The sequence below is a fragment of the Haplochromis burtoni genome, unplaced genomic scaffold, assembly GCF_018398535.1.
Source record: "Haplochromis burtoni strain Fernald_Lab_line unplaced genomic scaffold, NCSU_Asbu1 Contig_247, whole genome shotgun sequence".
Lineage (NCBI taxonomy): Eukaryota > Metazoa > Chordata > Actinopteri > Cichliformes > Cichlidae > Haplochromis > Haplochromis burtoni.
The window spans coordinates 413,777-431,643 of record NW_024582608.1 but is presented as its reverse complement, the minus strand read 5'-3'; the positions used below and the strand labels follow the sequence as shown (position 1 = coordinate 431,643).

The window sequence follows — 17,867 nt, the reverse complement described above, 5'->3', positions numbered from 1 at the left end:
AGATATGTTTGGCCCTCGAGTGATAAATGCAGTGTTAGAAACATCGGCTTTCCATTTAGCTGCTCTATAATCCCATTTAACTGCTGCTGGACAGTGATACTTTAACCTCATTAACAGAGCACCAGAAGGTGTAAACAACAGCATGTTTGAGTACATGTTTGTATCTGTAGCGTCCTGTGATACTCAGACTCATTAACAAAATGAATATTCTGCATTTAGGTAATTTATGCATCAAAGTATCAGCCAACACAAGTGCACGCTTGTACTTATAGCACTTGGATGACAGATATTTGCACAATATTTTGACCCTCAATCTCCAGCAATAAAAAAGTTAGAAACACAGGCTTAAGTTTTATAGACAGTCATATTTTTTTTTCCTAGCAGCCTTTCAATAATGGAAAAGTACAGTTTCACCTACAGGGAAGAATATATTCGATAACTGGGGGAGTATATTGCATTTTATGAGATCCTTCTTTCACACTGTTCCTGGGTTACAGCCACGCACACACATAGATTGATTTGTCCTTAGCACTACCCTTAAGCCTGGGAGTTGTTATTCTCCTGCTGGTGACATTAACCTTTGGAGAATCAGCCTGTGTGGAGCACTCGGTACTCTCTAGCAAAACTGCACAATTACACAAATCTGTCCTCAATCTCAAAGACCGAAACAAAAAAAAAAAAAAAAGCTCTACAAGCAGCAGTGTCCGACACATGAAATTTATACTTTCTTCTCCTGCTGCCCATTGCACATCAACAGCCATCTTTTTTGTGACTCCTGCCCTCCCCCAAACAGTTTGACAAGTAGATGATCTCACAAGTGACAGGACACAGAGCCTCCTTCCCTCACGCCTGCTCTATCAAATACTTCTAACATCTGAAAGCATGTACAATTCACCACACAAGGCCTTTCCCTCCCACAGATGGGCCAATTATTCTGAGGTTTGGGAGCTGCGAGAGGAAGCCGTCTCCTGATGCAGTCCCACAGTTTCCTCTCTTGGCCATCGTCTGCTCTTGCTCTGCCTCCCTCCACTCCATCTGACAGCTGCAGGTGTGGAGCTGTCCTCCTCCAACCAACTGAAGGAGGAGAAACAGGAATCCAGGCAAATATAGTGTGGAAGGGACATTACATGTTGTAAGCTTGCCAGTTGTCTAAGTAGCACTTAATCACACTAGATGTACCAGCCACTTTCATTTGGCTTTAGCTTTAAACACTTTGGAGCTGAAGTGGACTGTGTGTACTTCTGCACTTAGAAACCTGAGTAATCCTTAAAACCTGAGTAATAAACAGCAGCTTATTAAAGGTTTCTTCAGATTTAAAGAACCTTGTACCAGGTCCCTGCCTTAGCATCTCAGGAAGAAAACTCAAAGCACTGTGCGAATTCATAGTATGCTTCACTGTTAAGATAAATTATGCAACTTCACTTCTAGCTATAACTTGATCGCCATGTTACTATTTTCTTTTCATTAAATTGCATCCGTGGCAATAGCTTTGCTGGAATAGTGAGCATTATGGTGCTCTTCACACCCATTTCCCCAAATGTATGTAAACTTTCCAGTAAAAACAAAAAAAAGAAAAGTCTAAACAAGGTGGGGTCCTCTGAAAAGACTGTGCTCTCTGTTCAGTGCAGAATTCTGTTTAAAGCATCACTTCTTCCACTGAGGCCCCTGATGTGTCAAAGACCTTCACTGTGCTCCACTGGGCTGTGTAGACACAGAAGGCCTGTGCCCCGCGTTGCAGAGGGCAGTGAATGTCTTACAGAGCCAGATTAAATATCTCCACTGAGTCAAAGTGCTGATGGTGGTGGTGCTGCTGCTGGTGGTGCTAAGGTGCTTTCACTGTCCCTGCAGGCTGACTCAACAGTGGAGTCACATCATGGCATTTTTCTAAATCCTCCACATGGCATACATAATTTCAACTGCATTCACACAAGTTCTGAGAGGTCAGACCAAAGAGAGAAAAGAAGAGAGGTGCATCGAGGAGCCACACAGAAGTAGTAGTCACCCATGCTGATTCTAAATATTTAGCAAAACTTTCACACGACAGCCAAAGTTAATGTAATGACTGCATGGGTCTGTTTAACATAAGAACTCTTGACCAGCAACATAGTTCAGATATCTGTCATATTACAGCAATGCTGGGATGGTTCAGCACCCACAGGTGAATGGAACTAGTCCACACCCAAAGGATGCAAGGCTTTAAAGTGTGTGACAGGTGGGGGAAAAATACACAGAAACACCCATTTGAAATGAAACTGGTATAAAGTATATATAAGGACGTTTACTACATTTTGTAAGAGTAAACTTAAGTAATTTTTTGATATTCAAGGAAGTTTTCATAAGCACAAACAGGCAACTTATCAACATTTCGAGAGGACTACTTCATTTGAGGACAAATGGGGTTCTTGGGGTTCTACAGCATTGTCAGACAACAGGTGCCTCGTGTCTTTTGAGAACACACTTACCTTGTAGACCTTTCCAAAAGCACCGTCGCCCAGCTCGCCAATAATTTCCCAAATGTCGTTGGGATTGACGTCCCGATTGACGTGCTCGTACTGTTTGGCTTTCTTTTTCATATCCATGGTGGGTAGACGAAATAGTTTACTGAATCTACCGAACGCCATTATTAACAATGTACTAACTTCAACTTTAAAAAGAAAAAAATATATTTAAAAATAAAAAATAAAAACCTGTCAACAGTCTTGAGCACGCGAGCACTAGGCACGCAGAAACGTGCAGTCCGCTAAAAAGAAAGTTTTATCTACCAATTTACAGCGTCACTTTCAGCGTCCTTGAGAGAAGAAAAAGAGAACTGGGCTGGTTCACAAAAAAAGAAGAAAAAGTTAATCTATTCCGTCCATTTCACCCCGTGGGCTCTGTGGGGCTCTGACGTGGAAACTTGGCGTAATCCAATTAACAGGCTGTGGTTAAGTGCTGGGCGCGCGGTGACCACCTGCTGCTACGAAGACACGATGGAATTGCTGCTCGCCTGTCTGGCTGGGCAACTTGTTGATTCAAAATAGCCCCACCTCGTTTCTGAACAGCGCTCGCGCTGTCGACATGGAAATGTAGGAAATGTAGTTCCTTGGGTAGAACGAGTCGGTTGATATACAGCGTCGAGGCGGTAAAACAGGACTTCATGTCCGGGTTGATGCTCGGCGTGCTCTCTGACAGCGGCGGCGTCTCCTTCAACTTCAACAGCTGTGCTGTATACCAAAGTATAACCCCTGTAAGAACATTTAGACTGCATGCATGAAGTTAGGACTCCATTATATACAGATTTTGTCGTCTCGTTCTCCTGTTTAGGTGTTCTGTTTGCTTTTTAAAAATATATCATTAAAGGGCAAAAAAGAAAACAAATTTGGGTGATTTTTTATTACAGCTCGTTTACAGTTTTTAAAGCTCATTAATCAATATTAAAAAGAAAATGCACTGGTTTCTTCTTACTTTCGTTTGTATTTCCTTTTAAGCTGCATGCTGGTTAAACTTCACTCAACTGAAAAAGCAAGGCCACACCGCCCTCTAGTGGAAAAGTCATTGTTTTTCTGCGTAGTATGTGGGGTATTTGACGTCAGGAGATGTGCAAATGAAGAAAATGATGGACATATTATCAAGGAGACTTGTCGTCAATCCTGATATTTGTATAAATAAGTAATTATATAAGTGGTGTCCGTGGGGCCCTTTCCCAAAAGAAAAATAATGTAATTTATTATTATTTCAACCTCTAATTCACTGCCATTAGCTCATTTTCTCTGAAGATCTTATCACATGACACATTTTCCATGACTTCGCACTATCGTGTGAAAGAGAATGTTTACAACATGGTAGTGTGAACTGTTATAATGTAAGCTTGGAGACGGTGGCACTGATAAAAAGAGAAGAGGTGGACTTGGAGGTGGCAATCTGACACACAGCCAGCCGTCCACATCAAACAGAATATCAGGGAGGTTATCTATGTTTCTGAAAATGACCTTCCATGACAACTTAGTAAGATTGTTTTAAAGATTATTGTATGAGTATTGTAAAATTTCTTTGAGTGTTGAAATATCGGTGAGAAATAAAACAAGTAATATATATAAAAAAGTGTAAACATACATGGAAATGCAATATTTAAGGCAAAAACAGAGTGTGTATAATTCTAACAAGCTTAAAAGTCAGTATTTTATTCATGAACTCTCTTAACCAGACTTTCTACTAATTTCTTTAAATGGTCTTCAGGATTAGTTCTCCATGCTTCTCGCAGGACATTCAAAGCTCTTCCTTGGATATTGGCTCTCTTCTGCTCTGTTCTCTGTCCCACACAGCTTCAATAATGTTCAGGCTTGGGCTTTGGGGAGACCAATCCATGACTGATGTTGTGCCTACCATTGTGTGTTTTTCCATCCATGCATGCTTTTACTGCAATGGCAGTGCGTTTGGAATCATGTTGAAAAATTAAACCTCTCTTGAAACCTAGTCATCTTCTTTTTTATTTGCATGGCTAGAGACATAAGGAGAATACATTTTTGGACAACTCAACTTTAACTTCTATTCTTAGGAAGCCAGCTTGCATCTTCTTCTTTCAGTGGCTCCCTTTAGGGGTTGCCACAGCAGATCATCTGCCTCTATCTCGCCCTGTCCCATCCTCTTCTGTCACACCAACCCTCTGAATGTCCTAGAATACCAGCTTGTATATTACAAGAAAATGTGTCTTATACTTAAAAGTATAAGAACTAAATCACCAGTTCTGAATAAATCAGCTTGTTTCACACAGTAGATAAAACAGAGGGATGTTTGTTTCAAAAATGTAATGACTTATGAAGTGAAAAAGACCGGTGCACTGTCTTACTGGGGCACAAATGATATTTTCCTGCTATGGCAAATGAAAATGACGGTTGCAGATAGCTCACAATCCTTACTGTTGCGTGTCATGTGTTCCAGTGTTGACTGTATTTAAAACATGTAAGGCACAAAAGAATTACTGTGATATTTCCATCGTAAGATGCAATAAAGCTTACTGCTGGATCATGCTGGAGCTTACTTTTAATACCAAACCTTATATTGTGCTGCAAAGTCCATTTTACACATTGGGAACATATAAAAGCAGAACAGTCACACCTCAGCGTCAATTTAGTAGCTTGTTTGTGGCTATTACAGATGTTTTTAAAGACGACAAAAGCAAAGATAGAAGTGTCTTGGCTGACAGATCTTTTACTTGTCTGTTACTGTTACTTAAGCGCTGCCCTAATACAGTCAGTATGACCTCCACTATGCACTATGCAATATGCTTATCTGGCACCCTGTGTGTGAAAAAACCCCTGCAAGAAATATAATGAATGCTGTCTTTTATCACATTTGGCAGATCAAAGGTACTCAGAAGGCTCAGTTTTAATTTGCTTCCATAGGGGTTTAACTCATTAGTCAGCATTAAAAGTTTTTGCATACTTATTCAAACAACTGTCTATCAACCAAACATGTGACTCTATTCATTCTATAAGAAGCCTGTGTAATATTAAAAAAAATAATGCATCTTATTCTGTAAAATATTTTTGCTTTATCATCTAGTTGGTAATAAATGTCATTACAAAGAGAATGCATGCTTATAACATCAGAATCACAATATGGTTTACTGAGGTGATCTCATACTCATGTCTTCCAGGTTTGTTTTTTTTTCTGTCATTACTTGAAGAAATAAAGAATGTCCACTGAGACTCTCGCTGTCTATCAACGTTCTCGGTGAGCAGCTTGAAATATTTCAGCATCCAGGATGTCAGCGCTCCAGGGCAGAGCAGTCAAAGGCTGTGAACACCAAGTCCTATGAAAACAAAACACACCATGGGACACCGGTGAGGGAGGTGTGAACATTTTAGCAGTGACTTGTTTTTCACTTGATAAATAATGTTTGTATATGCTTTATGTAAGCCACAGCAGAAGGTTACCTTTCTCTCTAATGTAAGTGAATTTACTCTGACCCTTCTCTGAGGCATTGTGGCCTCGGCTAGACGGGCAGATCAGTCATGTCAGGACACCAATAGCAGACCCAGATGGGTCTGACATCACAGATCAGGTGAGTGGGATCAAATGCTCACAGAGCACAGAAGGTTATTCATAATCTGCATCATAAACCCTGCTTAATCCTGCGAAATCACCAAGTGAGTGACCCAGTAAACAGCAGTTAGTTTGAATGCATCTCATCACTGTTAGCCTGTTTTCAGTTTATGAAACTATATCAGGTGCATGGGTGAGTTAAAACGCAGCTCAGTGACTACATATTCAATAAAAATCTGGTTTAATCAGAGCTATACGTTTGATCTTAACTATGAATTGTAATTTACTTTATGACGTTTTTAGAGTTTCCAGGCAAAAATGCACTACACCACACTTAAGTCCCACAAGATGGGATGTTAATATCTGATATATGATTGAGTATGGCACAGTTTACACTTATTTAGACAGCTTGTCTTGTCTTACCCCGTGGCATCTCTCTGACATGATGATGAAGAGCTGTCGCATAGTGACACCCAGCTTCCTTACGTCTCTGGTGTAAGCACAGCGGCGCTGTCGCAGGCCCTCCACCATTTGGAGGTAGGTGCTCATTTTGTACATCACACAACCATTCTGTCATGAGTAACAATTAGTGTCCCTGCGCATGATTTACTGCAGCTAAAGTTTGGAGTCAAAATACCACATAAGTGAGCGTCAAAAATGCAGGGACGGCCAGATTACTCAAAACAATGTGTGTAGATCATCGACAGAACGGAGAGTGCAGAAAACATTTTCTTTTCGGAATGTTATATGGCAAAAATCATGCCATTTTATTATTCTTTTTTAATAATAAAGACATACTTACATGAACATCAATGTAGAGATTTGGCATGCGTGCCATGCAGTAACTCTGGATGAAAAGAATGACAGCTATCAAGTCTCACAGATTTTGCAACCTTTCCCGACTTTCCATGATTTCTTTGAAATCATGTTTCTTGTGTCACTAAAGCCAGCTGAAATAATATACAATTATTTATGTAAAGTACAGAATCTTTATTATTTACAAGTTTTTAAACAGTTAGAATAGTTATAAAATACCACTTAAGTGTAAAGTAAAATAAAAAATTACCAAGCTGACTTACAGTCTCTGGGTCCCTTTTCAAATCTGCTGCCCACTGGGTGAGGTCCCGGGCCATGCTCAGCACCTTAGTATAGCATGTTGGAGGGTAGAAAGGGTAGCTCAATATCAGCGGCATCAAAGATGAGATAAACAACACGTGTTTAAAGATCGCCATGACTCACTGACACCTAGTGTACCAGCAGAGCTTTGGTTTGGTTGTGTGACCAACGCTCACATGGAGCCACGTATGCATCTGGATGGATTTTAACACACCCTTTGTTTACTCCAAAATAACTGTGAAGGAATGACAGGGGAAGATCCTTTGTGATGCAATAATGCAGATTTGCATGCATTGTGTGCATTTGAGTTCAGCATCGATTCTCCTCTTCTAATGGATACAAATTTAAAATAAAGTAAAAGATACAACTTTGAAGTTGTATCTGCATTACTGCTCAGTAGCTAGAAAATATTTTTTTTTATTGTTATATATGAATCTTTAGAAACAGTGTTTTTTTTTCACTGACAGTGATAACTGTTGGGAAATGAACTACAGATTCCGATTATGTGTAGCATTTGGTAAGTGTTCTCTCCACCACAGGTGATACATTTTCATACACTTTTTTATGTCAACAATTTTTATTTGTATAATACATACAAACTGTGAAGCTAACTGCACACTATGAATTTTCCAACTCAGCATAGAGTACTTTTCGCATTAAATTGGCGCATGTCTTAGTCTATATATATGTTTTTAATATCTTCTATGCAGGAGGAGAGGAGTCCAGATAGTTTAGATGTTGAATATCCCAATGAAGGCATTGAATTAGTTTTCCATTAATGGCTGGAGCATCAGCTTCACAATGATTTTTACTAATTGCCTCATCAGAACTAAACTAAAATACCAAATAAACAAATGAATAAGTAAAGAAGAAACAGAACAAACTCTTCTTTAACAAGCTAATGTAAGAGCTAGTGATGGACTTAAAAAAAATCACTATATATTACTGGTTAATTTAGAAAAAAAGCATCTGTTTATGAATATGGGAACAAGAGGTTGTTAATGTCATGTGTGGTCATACCAAATAGCTTCACTGCAACAACTATCAATTTTCAAAATATAAAGCAGATGAGTTGTACACTTTTTTTAAAGCTGGCATATAACAGTTACTTAGCCTAGCCTTGCCAACTACCCTTGCTGTATAAAGTTTGACTGCTGTTAGGCAACAATCTCATTTTTATCCATTAGATGGGGCTAATTTCACAGACTTGTAGGCTCTATAGTTTCTGCATAAAAGTTCTGCAAAAAAATAAAATAAATCACCACTCCTCTATTCAAATCTGTATCCAGTATAAATGGGCATAACAATGACAGCTTCCCTTTTCCAAATAAAAATCTCCCATTTTCACTTACAAAACTGGGAAAACAGGGACGCATTTTATGACCTCAGGCATGTTATGTAGCTTGACTTCATCTCTGCCCCTGTGTGATCTGAGCCTGCCGTTATTCATCACATCTAAAAAACATGTAAACTTCCCAATGCTGTCAAATGCCCAATAAGGGACTGGCCTGGTTTTGAATGATATCTGCTCCCACTTCATAGCGTGGGGCGATCTTGTCAGTAAGATGGATGACCAACTCTGAGCGTCTTAGCATGACGGGCATAAAGAGGAAGTGCAATGTAAGCATGTCTTGCATGCCCCAGTCCCACTACTCAGCCATTCTCCTCTCGACCTTGGCTTGCTCAATTAGCAGGGGGAGGCAGGAAATAGTGCAGTCCTGACTATGGATGGATGTGTTTTACAGTTAGTAGTTAATGGCTGCAAATGTTAATATATAATCAGTGGCTGTACTAAAGAACTATGGCCAAAAGGAAATCCAACTGCATTGCAGTAAGCAACATACTTCACATATTTATCATCTACATCATCATGTATAGGTAAAGATGTAGGTCTCTGCATAACTATATATTATAAAATGTGGAAAGACTGTCACTACCTATGTGTCTGTTCTCACAGGTAGGCAATATGAAAACTTATAACGCTTTTGACTATTCAAGAATATGAACTCTGTATTGATAGCTGGCATGAAACAATACAATAAAGTACACTAAGATCTGCACAGACTCAGAATAGAACACTAGAGGGACATTATACATGGAGAATTATGGACGCTAATTACTATTTCCATATAATTTTAAAAGCTATTATGGTGCAGCAGGCTCAGCTGGACTATAAAGAGACTTTCACCTGGGGCACCTGGTGGAAACAGTTCTGGTGCCAAGAAGTGGTTACAACTTCTTGTCAACACAGTATGAACACTGACTCCATGGTGGCAACTATAGGGAAATGAGCAATATGAGGCAATTTCAAAGTGATGGTCTATACAGTAAGAGAAGATCAGCATTGGGTGATTTTTAATAGCTGGGGGGGCTGAATAGGAAACCAGATTTTTCTTAATGTGGAAATTCACTAGAGAAGTATTAATGAGTAAACATTCGTGGAAAAAAACAGAGGGAAACCTCAGCCCCCGCTACAGCAGCCCACGAAACGTGCCTCTCTCAAGGCGCACGCGGGTGGCCAGCTCTTGAACAGGAGGTCAGCCGCTCATCAGTGTAAGCAGCCCAGTAGCAGCAACCCCCCCCCCCCGCCGCCAAAATATCTGTGTTTCGTCGGCTCTGTCGTCTGTCCTGTTGTCCTCCAGAAGCACAGCGCAGGATTTCGCATTGTCGGCACATCCCGCAAGTCACGTCTTCCCGTGTGGTACCATTTGTTTCCCGTGGCAGATGTCCCGGTGCGTCGTCGTCCGAACACGGGACTACAAGTGATGCTTTGAGCAGCACTGTTGCTCTTCACCTCTCTGCAGCAAAGCGGACTAGAAATGGTCCTATGCTCAACTAAGGTAGGTAGGTGCCCACGGCTGTCCTGCATGGAAGCGTGGGGATACTTTATATTCAGCGCATGCTTTCCTATTTGATCAGATAAGGGCTCCCGGCACAATGTCCTCTGCGGGGTGCTCAGCACTGCGGCTTCCCGCACTACTTTTTTGAATATTTCATATTTACCCAAGAGGGACATTCACCTTCGCGGTGGTGACCTTATCACGCAGTCTCAGGATGACATTCATTAACGGGCTTCCCCAAAGGACTGCATGCAGGCAGTTTACCTACATATCACATTTTAGACCCTCGTTCTTCCTGAAGATACTGACAGGCACTAAAGCGTGACATTAAAGGATTTAATGGAAAACCACTGAAATATGATACGATGTGTTAGGAAATTATCATGCCATTTAATCACTTCAAGTCACTTCTTTGCAACTCATAATTGCATTGTGCATAACTGTTCTGTAAAAACTGAATTTTTCTTTTCTTTTCTTTGTGGAAAAAAAATAGAGAGAGAAACTTTTGAAATCTCCTGTCCTAAAAAGGCATCTGAATGGATTCCATTCACAGTACATAACACCACCCTAAATCAAGCCTGCAGCTTTTTTGCTCTTAATGGAAAAAAACCTTACCATTCATCACACTTGCACTGTTCTGTGGGATGTGCTTATGATTAAAATATATAAATTCAATTATTGATAAATGATGGGAAAAGTAAAGGAGGAAGGAAAGAAGGGGTAGGAAGTGGAAAAGAGATCTGGATATGTAAGAAATGCAAATAGCAGTTATTTTTTTTTACCTCTTTCACTAACTAAGTAAATTTCCTAATCAAGCCTCAGTGAGTTGTTTATGTACTGCTGCTATTAAAGTTTGTTTATTGGTATCTTTAAAGTCTGCTGCCTCTTCCCCCTCTTCCTCTCTGTCCCGCCTTCTCTCACTCCGATGGTGGTGTCATGTTTGCCTGCCTTCCTGCACAGGTTAGACTCTCAGTCATCAGAGGGTCAGAGGCAGAGGCACATCACCCACCCGCCTCCTGGCTTGGACGAGCTGTCCGTCTGCCTGCAGTCGCCTGAACAGCAGCGAAGACAGACAGGGAACGTACGCTGTAGTTGTGCTGCCTGTGTGTGTGTGTCTGTGTGTTTATGTGTGCGTGTCAGCACTTCAGTGCCTTTAGTGTTTTCCCCAAGTCCTTCACTCTCTGTGGGCGCGTGTATGGATCCAGTGATGTGTGGTTGTGTCGAGGTGGGCAGTTAAGAGGAAGACGGGACCTATTCAAGTCAGCAAAACGCAATCGAGCACGTGAGGCTGTCTGTGTGTATGTGTGTGTGTTTGGGGCCAGTTGTTGACCAGGCTATGAGTGAGTCTCAGAGGGAGAGCTGTTCGGTGCTGAGTTGAGTTGAGCACAACAGGAAAAATCCACAAGAGAAGCAACCATGGGGCTTGGCCAGTCCAGCAAGGCTCCAGTCACAGAAGACACAGATGAGGGTGAGTATTAAACCTTTAAAATAGTTCTTGTTTCACTTCTTTTCTACTTTTAGTGTCTTTACTTTGAGATTAACATCTAAACGAAACCAAAGACAGCAAAGGATGGGAGCAGGATTCACCACCACTGAGTGATTGGCTTAACCCGTCTTTTCTTCAGCTTTTTTTGATGTGCAAAGATGTTTCCATCCTCTTTCCAAGATTAAGAGCACTTACAGTTAATGCCTAGAAGTGTAACCTGCTGATTAGGTCTGCAGCCACTCCTCATCAGTAAGGAAAAAGAGGAATACCTCTTGATATACAACTGTTTAGCTTTAATATGACCACAACAGTGTATATATTTTTTGCAAATATTCTTATAGTTAGGCGTACAGGAGAGAAAAACAAAAGCTGTTTACTGAATGCCAAAGACATTCATCAAAACTCATCTGTTTTTTTCTTTAATTCTTTATTCTTTACATCTATCATTGTTGATCACCCAAGTCTTGCATGGTTAGGAATTGTTTTTCTTTTTCAGGCTGATTGCAGTCAAGGGAGCCTTTGATAGGACTAGTACTTTAACTCGGAAGCTCCTGGTTTGAATAAATTTTCTTTTTCTTTGTGTCCTGAGTAGATAATAGTCTGTGATGTTATTGATCTGAGTCAGTCTTGGAAATTAATTCCACTCTGGCGGAACCCCAAGGCCTTCAAAAAAGTCTGTGTTACATGAGTCAGTAATTTAGTCAGAAGTGGAGTGGTTTTTCCAGGTTTTCTTACCTTCTTCTCTATATCCAGTATATCAGGTGATGTGATACATTTGTGTCTTTTTATAAAGTTGCAGACTAAGGCTGCATTTAGCCAAAGGTTTGAGCCAGGGCAGGATGCTACTCTACTCTCCTAATTATCATTAGAATTTTAGAAACGTAGCTATTATGCGACCAACCAGAGTCAGATTTTTCACTCTGGCCCACACTCTCTAATGAAATCTGTTGTTTTCTCTTTTTGAATCGAGGCAACCTTTATCAAAGATCAAGTAATTATTCATGGTTAACCCTGATGCTTAGTCATCTCGTGTGCTATTCTGGAAATGTCATTCATATCGGAGCTCCTCTGAACTCTCGAGTTAATGCCATAGTGTACCTTCTTTGACACTTCTCTTTCTCACAAATAAAGCGTGGGTTATGAAGCGCCTTGAGGCGACTTTTGTTGTGATTTGGCGCTATATAAATTAAATTGAATTGAATAGAATTGAACTGAATTGATTTCACTGAGAGAGGGTGAATATAAAACACATTGTTGAGAAACATTGTTTAGATTTTTTTTTAATAGCCCTGCATCCTCGAAAAAAAGTCATCCCGTCACTAATGAAAGTCCCGTGAGCGACAGGAAGAGATAGGTGTCCTTTACTTTACTTTTGTATCCCCTCATTGCTCTATACTGTCTAGATTACCTAAGATACCTGAAACCCAGTGTAATTAGGGGAACAAGGGGGATACTAAAGAAGGCGAGGAAAGATTATTGGAGAGACAGAAAAGTGAGAGACTGCTCCACATACAATGGTTGGGTTTTTTTTGGTTTTTTTGCATGGCTTAAAGGTAGGGCAAGCGTGACTTCCAATATTATTCAACCTCCTAACCTGCCAAGAATCTCCACTTCTAATCTTTTCTTTTGACAATTGTTGGTGGTCCGCATGTTAATAATGTGCTCGCTGCTTTGAGTAGCAATAAAGATGCAAATTGAAGTATCGCTTCATGCTTCAGAAGCGTCAAAGGTCACTGTGAGGTGATACCAGTCGCAAACCAGTTTGTTTGTAAAGTGAACATTTATAAATGGTCATATTTCAAAATCTTAGACTATCATTGTGTGTCAGATAAAAAAATAATGTGTTGATTCTCTATACATTACACCTGTATATAAAGAGATAAATGATTTCTCGTTTATTCTGTTGTTAGCCTTAAGGGAGCTAACAGTAGTTTGGAGCTTCTAACACTGCCAACAAATATCAGGCCCAAGGCTTCCTGTTGTGTCTGTTGCCACTGTTTGCACATGCAGCTAATTTACATTTAAAAACCTATTAAAAAACTAAATAGTTGCTAGATAACAGCTGATGGTTTCAAAAGTGCACTTAAATAGATGCAATCTGTTGTTTGCTCTCAGTTCATGCAGCTGAAGCCTGGTCAAACATGATTGGTCAGTGCAGCCCAGACTGCAAACGGAAACCAGAAACCTTCCACTTATCTACAGGTTATTTATACTCACATGCAGAGATTTATGGAGATTAGTAACTGACACAAATGAATGTGAGATTGCGCGCTTAAGCTAAATACGCAGCTATGCAAATATAGATATATTTCAGTTTGTGCCATTTTCATGTGCATCCCCTTTCTTTTTCCACACTCAACCGCAAATGCATTTAAAGCAATAGTAAGAAAACGTAGAAAAAAATAGACATAAACTAAACACAAAAATTTTTTAAATGTATTTTTTGCTCATTGATAAATCCGACCCTGTAATCAATTTATCTGTGGAATAATCTGTTTTCTGTGCTGGCGTCAGTGCATATTTTCTAGCTTACACTCAACCCATATTAGGTGATTTACACAGAGGTGTGTGCATGAAGGTGAACTCTGTCAAGACACGTTTATCTCCCCTGGGGAATGATGGGTGTGCTTCATGTGTCCCTTATGACACGTGCACGTGCTACCTTGTGCAATAGTATATTGATGAGTCCTGTTTACACCTTCCCGTACTTTAGTGAGATTAGAGCAGACTGACCAGCTGATTCTGTTTCAGTTGTCAGAGCAACTGTTCTAGAAAAGGATGATATTTGAAATGTTCCCAGCCTGGGCACACTCGGACCGAGTGAGAAAGAGTACGTACCAGTCATGCTAAGAGTGTGAGAGACTGTGCGAGGCTCAAACTGACCAAGCGTGATTATTTCAATCCAAACTGATAAGCACATGTCAGTCAGATTCAAATTGACTAGCAGATGAGTGCCAGAGTCAGTCACATGACTTCCTCAGCTAGTTTAAGTCATGGAAACGCTGTCAATTTGCCAATTCCACTCATATGCAGACTTGAATCATTATATGCTCTGTTACTCATGTGTCCATCACATTAAACCATTCAAAGCACTGCTAGTAAATTATGAGTCTCCACCTTGCTCTCACAGCCTCTCTTTCTGTGTCTGCCTTTGTCTCTATCGCTCAATCTCTTGCTCTCTCTGTAGTCTGTCTGCTTCCAACCACGATCACAGCTGTCTTTATAAAAAAATAAATAAAAAAATAAACAAAAAGCATAAGCTCAGCAGAAAAAAATGACTATGTTTACTAAAAGTGTGGCTCTATATGATGAGTTCATGCAAGTGCATCAGTATATCGGCTGCCACAAGCATGCATGTGCATCACAAAGCAGACCTCATATGGAATAGGTTGTGTAAACACTCCAGTGCCGATAGTGTGAGACGAGGATGTGCCAGATATACGTGACTAACAGAGCATAACATTAACTGTCACATCCAATACATCTAGTGACTGCAGGCTGAGTGAGTGCGTGTGCGCACGGTACACTGCTGCAAAAGAGGCAGGTAATGTTTTAGGTCAGCGCTATATGTCAAAAAGCAAGCGTGTTTTTTATAATGATTGTGAATGCAGCCGATAATTCACGTGCGTGCCTCTTTCCTCTGTTTGTGTGTGAGTGTGTGACCACGCTCGCGCACAGACAGATGAGTGGAAAGAGTGGGCAGCAGCTGTTCCATCCTCGGGGAAACAGCGGAGAGGGAAAACCTTCTGTCCTGGTTGTCATGACAGCAAGAAACAAACATCCCCATCCGGTTCCAATTGGCGATAAATGTTGCTGATAAATGGATACTGAGATATGGAGTTAAGCTGCGGTTCAGGTTGCGTCTGTCTTTGTGTGTGGGTGAGACACAGGGAGCGAGGGAAGGACGCAAAAGCTGGCAGCAAAGAAGCAGAGCTACTGAAATGCTTAGGTTGTCTGAAATGGGTGTTTAGGAACAGACATCATATCAGACATCTTTGTGGCTGAAGGTTATTTCATTTCTCTGTCACATTAGAAACCTGCGACTTCTGGTTGCCCGGGAGACCTCCATCTGTTTCAGCATGACTGGTGCATTGTTCTAAAATGAGCTTAAAGCAAACCTCACAGTGAACCTACTGTAACTGGTGTGACACATGCAGGTTTTTGCATTTATAATACATCAGTGACCTAGTTTTAAAGGATGCACACTTGTAATTTCACTTCCTAAAGGTTTGTATCTGCCCCTAAGTTATTTGCAAGTAGTTCACTTTTAGTCCTCCAGGAGCAAATTCATGAAACTTTCTCAAGCACAGTTCTTATCATGTTTACTAGCCCATCTATCATGAAAACAACAAAACAGAAATGCTTTAGAAATCTGCCAAAAACAAGCTTTGAATTTTTTTTTTATAAAACAACAAATTTGGAAAATTCTGGATAACTACAAATATATTTTAGTATTAAAAATAACATTTTAATTTAAGAGTGTTCGCATACTTGTGGCTTAACCTTTACAGAAAAATTAAAAAAAAGTTATTTTGGTAATTGTCAATACTGTAAATTTAGGGTATAAACCTTACAGGTTGTGATCCAATGACTTTCATGAACACAGCTCTGTAACCGAGGATACAATGTCATGCCACGGACTCACTTTGATAGTGAATGAGTAAAAACAACACAGGTGTCTAACTCAGGTGTCTTAGCTGAAGAATTACTGGGGTGATTTAAAGAAATCCCCTGTCACAAATCTATAACACCATCTTGTTACAGTTACATACATAATATTTTAGGTCTTAATTTCTGTTTTAGTTTTGTGTTGATTCTAAGAAACTGTTTTTTTTCTCCTTGTTTATGCCAACAGTTAATTTCGACCATTTCCAGATCTTAAGGGCAATAGGAAAAGGGAGCTTCGGAAAGGTAAGTTTCTTTTCATAAGAAATTAGATGGAATATAAACCCAGATTAGCTGGAAACAACAGTAAAACAGACACACACACACACACACACACACACACACACACACACACACACACACACACACCTTGTTCTGGAGTTGCACTATCTGTCTTTGTTTTGTTTTCTAGCAATTTTTGCACACTTGCACTTTATGTTGTCCTGTGTTGATTGTCTGTTATATGTACCGTCATGGTCTTGGAGGAGCGTCTCGCTTCACTGTGCACTGTACCACTGCACATGGTTGAAATGACAATAAAGCCACTTGACTTGACTTGACTCAACTTGACAATGCACACTTCCAGAAGACTGGTGTTGCTTAAGATGTCGCCCAGCCAATAATTTGAGAGAAAACTGCAACAACAAATATATAATGAAACTATAAAACTATCAATTTTATGGTTGGATTATTGAAATGTAAAAAATCAGTCACAAAATGAAAAAAAAAAAAGTTATTACATATAAAACTAAGTCTGTGTTTGTTGTGACAGCATGCAGGCAAACCTCTCAGGTTGTTCCTAAGTTCCATGTAATCCTAGAGCTGCAGCCACTGATTAGTGTCATGGCTTATTAATTTGCTAATTTTCTACATTATTCGCTGTGAAATTAATGGCCATTTTAATTCCCTAAAGCCAAAGTAGATGGATGTTTTTTGACCAATAGTCCATCCAGTTTACCGTCAGATCATCTGATAGAATCTGCACAATGTAGAGGCTGAAATGAGGAAAATTTGATGTTTTGCTTACAAACTGATAATAAAACTAATAATGAATTCTCAGTATGGTCCCCATTTTTCTTTCAGCAAATCAACCACTTGTTTGAGTTCTGCACAGAGCACAGCATGTCGTCGTAAATAAAACCACACTCCGAGACGTGATAAAAGTTTTAACAGCAGCACCATGTTAAGCCAAGTGCCGCATAGTAATTCACATCAGCACCTACAGTACATGTAAGCACATATAGAGATGCAGGCACTCCCATGCACATGCAATAACCTTCACACACAACAGAGACCCGCACAATATCGACACTGTGTCCAGTGACAGATAAGCAGTCTAATCACAGTAGATGGCAAGCTGTTCAATGGGAGGAGTGATGTGATCAGGGTTTGGCTGATTAACTGTGCCAGCTGGTCCGCAGATCACTCTCTTAGCAGCAATCACTGGCTTATTGACGCTTGTAGCTCAGACAAACATGACAACAAAAAAGTGTAGTGTTATTACAACTCTACATGTTAATAAAAATGCATGTGTTTCCCTGTTTGAGTCTTCATATATCGTCTGTATGCATTTGATACACAACAGCAGCTTTTCACATCGTAATGGGTTGTTATATTCCGCTGTTTCTTCGTGCTGGATCATATAATTAATGCTATTTATTTGAGAAAACTGACTGCATTCCCCACTGACACACACTAGCAATTCTAATGAGTGCTAACCTGATGTTTCCCATCTC

The 17,867-nt window shown here is 40.1% G+C and overlaps 3 protein-coding genes across 3 annotated transcripts in view; 1 reads left to right on the top strand and 2 right to left on the bottom strand.

Moving 5' to 3' along the window:
- The window catches only part of stk10 (serine/threonine kinase 10), a 38,260-nt gene extending 35,250 nt beyond the window's left edge, over nt 1–3,010 (bottom strand). Inside the window, exon 1 of the mRNA XM_042227170.1 lies at nt 2,463–3,010. Within this exon, the coding sequence (XP_042083104.1) occupies nt 2,463–2,621 (159 nt within the window). The 5' untranslated portion in view covers nt 2,622–3,010. The remainder of the gene's footprint in view (nt 1–2,462) is intronic.
- Nucleotides 3,011–4,779: 1,769 nt separating this feature from the next.
- zmp:0000001268 (CYTL1 domain-containing protein) lies at nt 4,780–7,353 on the bottom strand. The gene is made up of 4 exons (XM_005942249.2): nt 7,104–7,353; nt 6,827–6,871; nt 6,448–6,594; nt 4,780–5,791 (listed from the first exon to the last, which is right to left on the bottom strand). Exons 1-4 carry the CDS (start codon nt 7,254–7,256, stop codon nt 5,747–5,749), a joined length of 390 nt encoding a protein of 129 aa, XP_005942311.1. The 5' UTR covers nt 7,257–7,353; the 3' UTR covers nt 4,780–5,746.
- Nucleotides 7,354–9,582: 2,229 nt separating this feature from the next.
- The window catches only part of stk32a (serine/threonine kinase 32A), a 66,034-nt gene continuing 57,749 nt past the window's right edge, over nt 9,583–17,867 (top strand). The window contains exons 1-3 of the mRNA XM_005942248.3: nt 9,583–9,980; nt 10,941–11,448; nt 16,322–16,377. Of these exons, the coding sequence (XP_005942310.1) occupies nt 11,397–11,448; nt 16,322–16,377 (108 nt within the window). The 5' untranslated portion in view covers nt 9,583–9,980; nt 10,941–11,396. The remainder of the gene's footprint in view (nt 9,981–10,940; nt 11,449–16,321; nt 16,378–17,867) is intronic.